General features: G+C 41.4%; 1 protein-coding gene across 1 annotated transcript; it reads right to left on the minus strand.

The window, feature by feature from the left end:
- Positions 1-3256: 3256 nt before the first annotated feature.
- Positions 3257-4350, minus strand: LOC147494995 (F-box protein CPR1-like). The gene is made up of 2 exons (XM_086568295.1): positions 3817-4350; positions 3257-3666 (listed from the first exon to the last, which is right to left on the minus strand). Exons 1-2 carry the CDS (start codon positions 4348-4350, stop codon positions 3349-3351), a joined length of 852 nt encoding a protein of 283 aa, XP_086424421.1. The 3' UTR covers positions 3257-3348.
- Positions 4351-6795: the final 2445 nt, after the last annotated feature.

Genomic DNA, 6795 nt, shown 5'->3' on the forward strand with positions numbered 1-6795 from the left:
ACAAATCAGAAAGAAATCTGCAAAGAAAGAAATCCGACATGTGTTACTGCTGATGATCAGTGTTCAATTCTTCATGAGAAATATTTTCCTCTTCACCGACAGCGGTGCTGGTGTCTTCGTTCATTTCCACTGGAGAAGGGTCAGCATTAGTAATGGGAGTAGTCACATCAGGGGTAGTGGTCTCGCAGACCCTCAAGATGCACGGTCGATGATACCAAGGATGGTGTATCTCAAGGAGGCGATGGAAGAAGTCGACCTACCCTTTAAATTTGTCGAGTTGTTGTTGCAATTCACGAGCAATCTTCTTCGCAGCGAGACTCCGGAATCGCTCCGCGGCTTCTTTTACGGCCTTGTCTACAACATCTTGAGTGGCAAGTTTCTCCGTCTCTTTGAGGCTTTCTAGTTTAGAATTGACCCCCGCTACTAAGTCACGGTGCTTGTCCTCAGCCACCTGGAGCTCCCTGTGGGCCTTGACTGCCGCGATCCGCAAATCATCCCTATCCTTCTCCAGCTTGGCATACTTTGCTTTCCAGCCATCAGGGCCATGTATCTCCTGCTTCGCTGCCTCCAGATTCTCCACAGTGTTGGTAAGGCCGCGCAGCACATAGCCAATATCTAGACTCAGCTGCAGAGACATATTGGGTATAAAGGGTAGTACAAAGGATAATGAGCAAGTAAAGTTAATAACACACACCTTTTCCCATCCAGTGTAAATAGAGGCCCTATGGGAAGCGACAGTGCCAGAATCTCCATAGGCTTGATCCCGAGGAGAGATGAGAGCTGAAAACAAAGAGGCGCAACACCGGATTTTCCAAAGTCCGAAGTTCTCGTAGTAAGTAACATCGCGATCCCTGGCCTTGAACTTGGGATGCCAAACTTCGACCGGGCCTGATGTTAAGGGACCAGCTGAAAAGGAATCCTGTCTGGGGCGGTGCAAAGATATAGTAGACTGTGAAGGTTCATTGCGGCCACTAGTATGAGGATGAGTAGTAGAAGTAGTTTTGGCCTTTCTGGTGGGAGGACTCTTGTTTGAAACTTCAACAGGCGCATCGCCATCAGAGTTGCTGTCCCAAAGCTTGTACTTGTTTACATCCATAGCGGTAGCAGAAGGGGGAGTGGAAGTATGGGCAAAATCGTCTTCCCAATCGGCCACGATAGACCAAGGAGGAAGGGTGTATTTAGTAGTAGTCTTAGTTTTAGCAGCAGCGGTACGTTGGGTAACAACTCGTGAATGAGAGATTTTGGTGGTATAGTTGAAGGACTTGTGAACCGGACGTTTTCTTTTTTGAGGTGGGGATGGTTTGGGCTTTCTTTCTTTGGGGGGCAGCAGGCGATAGAGGGGGCCTTGGTATTTGCCAATGTCTTTTAGAGAAGGGTCAAGTAAGAGAGGAGTGGCTTTTTTCGGATCAATGCCGAGGACTTCGCACTATGCACTCCCAAGTTTGCGAAGGGATTGGAAAATTTCTGAATAAACACCGTTGTATATCTGGGATCGCGAATCAGGTCTCCAACCTACATCACCAAGAATAAAGACAAATTACAAACAAGTGAGACATAAATATCGCGACTCAAAAACGCTTTTACTTACCACTTGTTAGGAAATAGAGATGCCTCGAGAAACTTCCGAAGGGAGGTCCGCTGGATAAAAACTCCTGACACATACAACGGATAATCGGTGCCACACCTTGTCGAGTGGTGATGTGAAGAATAAAAGACTTCTTTTGTGACGAAGTCGAGAAGGATTGATATCCCACACTCCCAAGTTTAGTGCTTTTCTTTATATAGAAGTGAGCAAGGATATCGCGGAGTTGGATTTTGGGGGAGTGGGACTTATTGTAATAGTTGGCGGCATACATAACACGCTAGAAGTTACCTATGCCTTGGCACGGAGGAATGTTGAAATGGTTACAGACCTTGACGTCATGAAGAGTCGAGGGAAAACGCAAACCAGCCGCTATCCGGTCCCTACAAAGAGTTTAATGCGAGATAATCAGGCGTGTTTACCAAGTGAGGAAAGTGGGTGACGCCAGACACGTGTTCTAGAATAACGTCACTAGGTATGCCATAAGCGGCTTTAATGGCATCTAGGTTGGGTCTGCGGTAGTAGGATGGCGGGGGAGGCAGAGAAGGTTTCCTCCCAGAAGTAGAGGGAACAACGATGGGCTCAGTAGAATCAGAAGCTGGGGATTCAGATTGGTCTGCGGAGTGATGGCTAGATCTAGGGGTAGATGATCTAGATCTATCGGATTTGGTGGCGGAGGATTGGGTGGCAGAGATAGCCTCCGATTCCGATACATACATGATGGAACCAGTGCTAAGAGGGGAGTTTACAAAAAGATAGATATGCAATTCTAGAAAGGAAGAAAGTGAGGAAGCAGTGGCGGAATAAAACAAATAATGAGAGGAAAGGAAAACAAATTAAGGGGAAAACAAACCTGCGAACGGTAGGGAGCCAAGGCAATGGAGGTCGTGAGTAGAACACTAACAGAAAGCCGGAGAGCTACCGGAGGAAAAACGTTCTCAAGTGGGAAAGGGTTGAAGAAAAGGAAGTTGAAAAGATGGTGAGGGTTTGGTGTTTTGGGGGTTTTGAGAGAAGAGAGAGAGAGGTTTGAGCTGGATTTGAAGGGTAGGGGCAAAAGGTATTAACCAACAAAAGAACCAAGGAAAGGGAGACACGTAGAGTCTCAATTTTCAAGAGGCAAAGTAACGAGGCGCTGCGGCGTATTTCCGTGTGGCAATAAAGGAAGCATGTGGAACACGTCTTTGGAGAAAGAAGAGGCGGGACAGTGGCGGCAGTCGGTGAAAGAAAGTATACCGCTTAAATGTGTATGAGATGAGAAATGTTAGTTCTCGCCCCATTGTTGTTCGCGGACCATCAATAAGGCCGCAGAGGGCATCCAGATGGGTCGATTCATGACCTAGGAGGTTAGTGGTGACAATGGGACCGGATGGTATAGTATGGGGAAACATGTTGCATAGGATCAGATCCGGTGGTATCCTAACCGCTGAACTCCAAGAGACGTGGAGAGAGGGAGAGCGGAATCATAACTGCAAGATAACTGCCGCGATACGTGGAGAGAGAAGAGACAATGGATGAAAGAGGATCGAGAGACAGGAGGAGAAAGGGGGAAGAGGAGAGGGATAAAAAGGCTGAAGAGAGAGAAATAAGAAGGGAGAAAGGAAAAGACAGAGAGAGAGAAGAGCAAGAAGAGGACAAATAATCTAAGAGGTTGTAATAAAGGAGCATACAGAACTATTTCCATATAATTTCAATTTCAAGAGTACAAAACCACAAATAATGCCAAATAAACAATGAAAATTAGATCCTAATGATTTTTGCATAAGGAATTATGGTAATGGACATGAAATGTCCTCCAATAACTCATCCTCCTCTCCCTTGGTATTCATACGCTCTCCCTTTCCTTCAACATAGGTACCAGAGTTTAGTGAAACAAGGCTTCCCACATAGATCTCCGCTTCAAACCCTGGTGAAAAAATATCTTGCATTCCAAGAGTTTTAACCTTTTGAGATTTTGGATCATATGGAACTAGATCATCGTGATCCTTCTGCAGAAGAATTTCACCATTCTTCAAGTGGTATAATACCTTCACGTCGTCATCAGAAAAGTGAAGTTCACTTGGTCCTATATTGGTTGACAATTTAGTCTAGGAGCCTTTGACGCCATAGTCCTTCATCAGCCATTCTTCGATTCCATTCGTATCGCAATAACTAAGGGTACACAGACATCCTCCTACTGTGTGCAAGCTCATGGGCTTAAACATATCATCAAATCGTAGCACCACTTTGAAAACCTAATTTTCAAGATCAAAAGATACCATTACTCTAACGAATTCTGATCCTTGTTCAGTAAAAGCTAACCAATGCAGAGCTCCATTGACATAAACCCCAGACTGTCCATCATAGAGAAGGTTTTGAGGAACATCCGCAACATTTTTCCATGAATTAGTACCTAATGTATAGACTTTGACTTCACAATCCACAGTAGCATCACCATAATTATCCTGATAACCATTAAATTTGGCAATCCTCACAACTTTATAATCATCAGCAGTGTGATCATAGCCCAAACCATAATTTCTAATTTCTATTAGGTACCGCTCCGGAATCTCCTCACAAATCTCAATGTACGTCTTAGGTAGTTTCTTGAATTCTTTAGTAGATGGATTCCATAGGAAAAAAATTCCTCCTAACATTAATCCATTACAAGAACCCGAAAGTACTTCAACACAACCAGATGTCTTATTCTTATAAGGGTAATCGATATCTACAACTTCATTGAATTCAAACGAGTCGTACTCAATGGAATGGAGATGATGATGGCTAAACATGATGTTAAACTTTTCAGTTTCGATGGCGGTATTGAGATGCCTTTTGATGAATAGAGGATCATTGATTAAACAACACCATGGTTTACACACGCACTTAAATCGTAAAAGAGATTTCACGGTAAGCCGTTCTAGGATTATGGTGACGATATCGAATGGGAGAGTCGACATTGGTAAGTTGTCTCCAGGGTTTATGGACAAAGTGCGCTTGGGAATATGAGTTTAAGGTTTAGCGTACAAAATGGTCGGGATTCGTGGATGGTTTTATAATATTTAATTTGTAATTAAACAACGGGGATGTAGCTCAGCCAACTTGATTATTCAATTTTCGAATAAATTGCAGCGTCCTAGGCCCCGCTGCAAGGTCCGAGGGTCGAACCCTCGCATCCCCAAAATCGTTTTTTCTATTTTTTTCCTCGAAATATCTTTCTCTTAGTAAAACAATGATGAAGCGAAATATATTTTACGCGATTGATATATCGTGCCCAATATATTTTTTAACATATATATTTGTCCAGTGGCAGGGAATGAGTTTGGAATTTGAGAAGCTCATGCCAATCCTCAGCTGTTTCATGTGGAACAATCTTTCTCAATTTTGAGGTGAGAAACATCAACTGCTGGACGTACAATCATTTAGCAAATTAGAGGGCAATTTGAATAGCATTGGTTAAGTTTCAGTTGTGCATCAACATGTAAAAGGTAATGTACCGCATCCAATAACGAGTCTAAAACCTGAGGCATACTGAATTGCCGGAAAAAGAAAATGCTGTGTAGCGTCTACTTTGATCCAAGTGAGTCATAGCAGTGGTAGACTTGCACCAAACTATTGTACAATATGCTTGTACCATTATGGACTAGTAGCCTACCATTGGAAATTTGGAACTAAACATTTCCAAGCTCTCCCTTTCCATCAACATAGTCCACATTGACAATCGACATTGTACAAAGGCAATTAAGGGATGAGTATTCCAAACAGATGTGTGGTGTGTGGAATTTAAAGAAGACAGTTATGCATCTTTTTTCATGCATTGCAATGTGGACAGATTTAAAATGACTTAACAGCAGGGATGGCTCCGTTTAACTCTCCATAAACCACTTTAATGATATGCGTTTATATTTTTTCACCAGCCTAATTCAGTTTGTTTGATAGGTTGCCATGCTTTTTATAGTAAACGTACTACTTGCTTTAGACACTGAAAAGGTTTCTTTTGGATTTTGATGTTCAATTTTTTTTTGTCATTTCCAACATGAGTTTTTCAAGTGCATGCAGTCATTATGGTAAATTACAATTTCTTTGGCATGTTATTATATAGTTCATAGGAAATTGTTTATTTGTGTATTTGAATATATACACTTATATACTTAGAATCGATATAAGGTGTATGCCATCCTAGCAAGGATCTTTTTTGGTTGAACGGTTAGCAATTTAGAATTGTTGATTATACTTTGTACTTTGTGTGGTAGAAACTGGATTGTGGAGTATATTGAACTTAGAGAACTATGGGATTGAGCAATGGCTGCAAGACCGACAACAACTAGAACATGAGCAAGATGGCCATGTACAGTGGAAACACTCTGGGTTCCACTTAAAATAGGAGCAGGATAGACAAGTACAGTGGCAGCATGTTCGAGTATGCTTAGAGTAAGAGCAGGATAGCCATGTACAGTAGGAGCGCATGCTCGACAAGAACTAAAACAATTATGGATCACCGTGAATGCCTCTCCTTTCGGAAAATTAAACACAAAAGTATTTTCCTCTTGGTTGAAGCTATGTTGGAGTTGGACCAACTTTAAAACTATGTTGGAGTTAGACCGACTTGGTTGAAGCTTTGATAGTTCACCTAATGTAGCTAGCTGTAAAAACCCCTTTAACATAGCTCACTTTATATCGAGTTTAAACACAATACTATGCTTACTAAACCATTGTGTTTCTAAGAAATAGTCAGACACCTATTCCTATTAATTATGTGAATTATAATTGGTTATCATTCATGTATATTAAGATTTGTTTAATAATTTATTGGTCAAGAAACTTTTTGAAGAGAGCTATCTTTTTACACATTTTGAACATATGGTGTTTAAACAGTAGACTTTATTTCCGCGAAGTTTGTATTAATCAATTGAATGTGATTGTTGAAAACCAACACGAATAATTCTTTTTTTATTGTACGTGTGAGCTTAAAAGGACTAAATTTACATGTGTAAGGCATACAAAAGGTTAGTGAATGGTTTGCATGATACAGGTTAGGTTTCCATATCCATCATGGTTGAATACCATCACTATCCAGTGTTAGTTGATGCATGTTTTGTAAATACGTTTTAAGCTCAATGCATGAACTACATAATAATGGGATGATTGCTACAAGTCTATATATATATATTCAATTCAGTATGTTTCTCAAATTCTCACTTTTTGAGTATGAACTATGAACTGTGAAGGAGGACATG

This window comes from Coptis chinensis, chromosome 6 (assembly GCF_015680905.1).
Source record: "Coptis chinensis isolate HL-2020 chromosome 6, ASM1568090v1, whole genome shotgun sequence".
Lineage (NCBI taxonomy): Eukaryota > Viridiplantae > Streptophyta > Magnoliopsida > Ranunculales > Ranunculaceae > Coptis > Coptis chinensis.

Excerpts from the sequence above, each read along its gene's own strand:
- LOC147494995 (XM_086568295.1), bottom strand. The coding sequence starts at position 4,350 with ATGTTTAGCCATCATCATCTCCATTCCATTGAGTACGACTCGTTTGAA. Across the intron at positions 3,667-3,816 it reads TATCTTTTGATCTTGAAAAT|ACTAAATTGTCAACCAATAT; the intron begins TAGGTTTTCAAA and ends AAAGGCTCCTAG.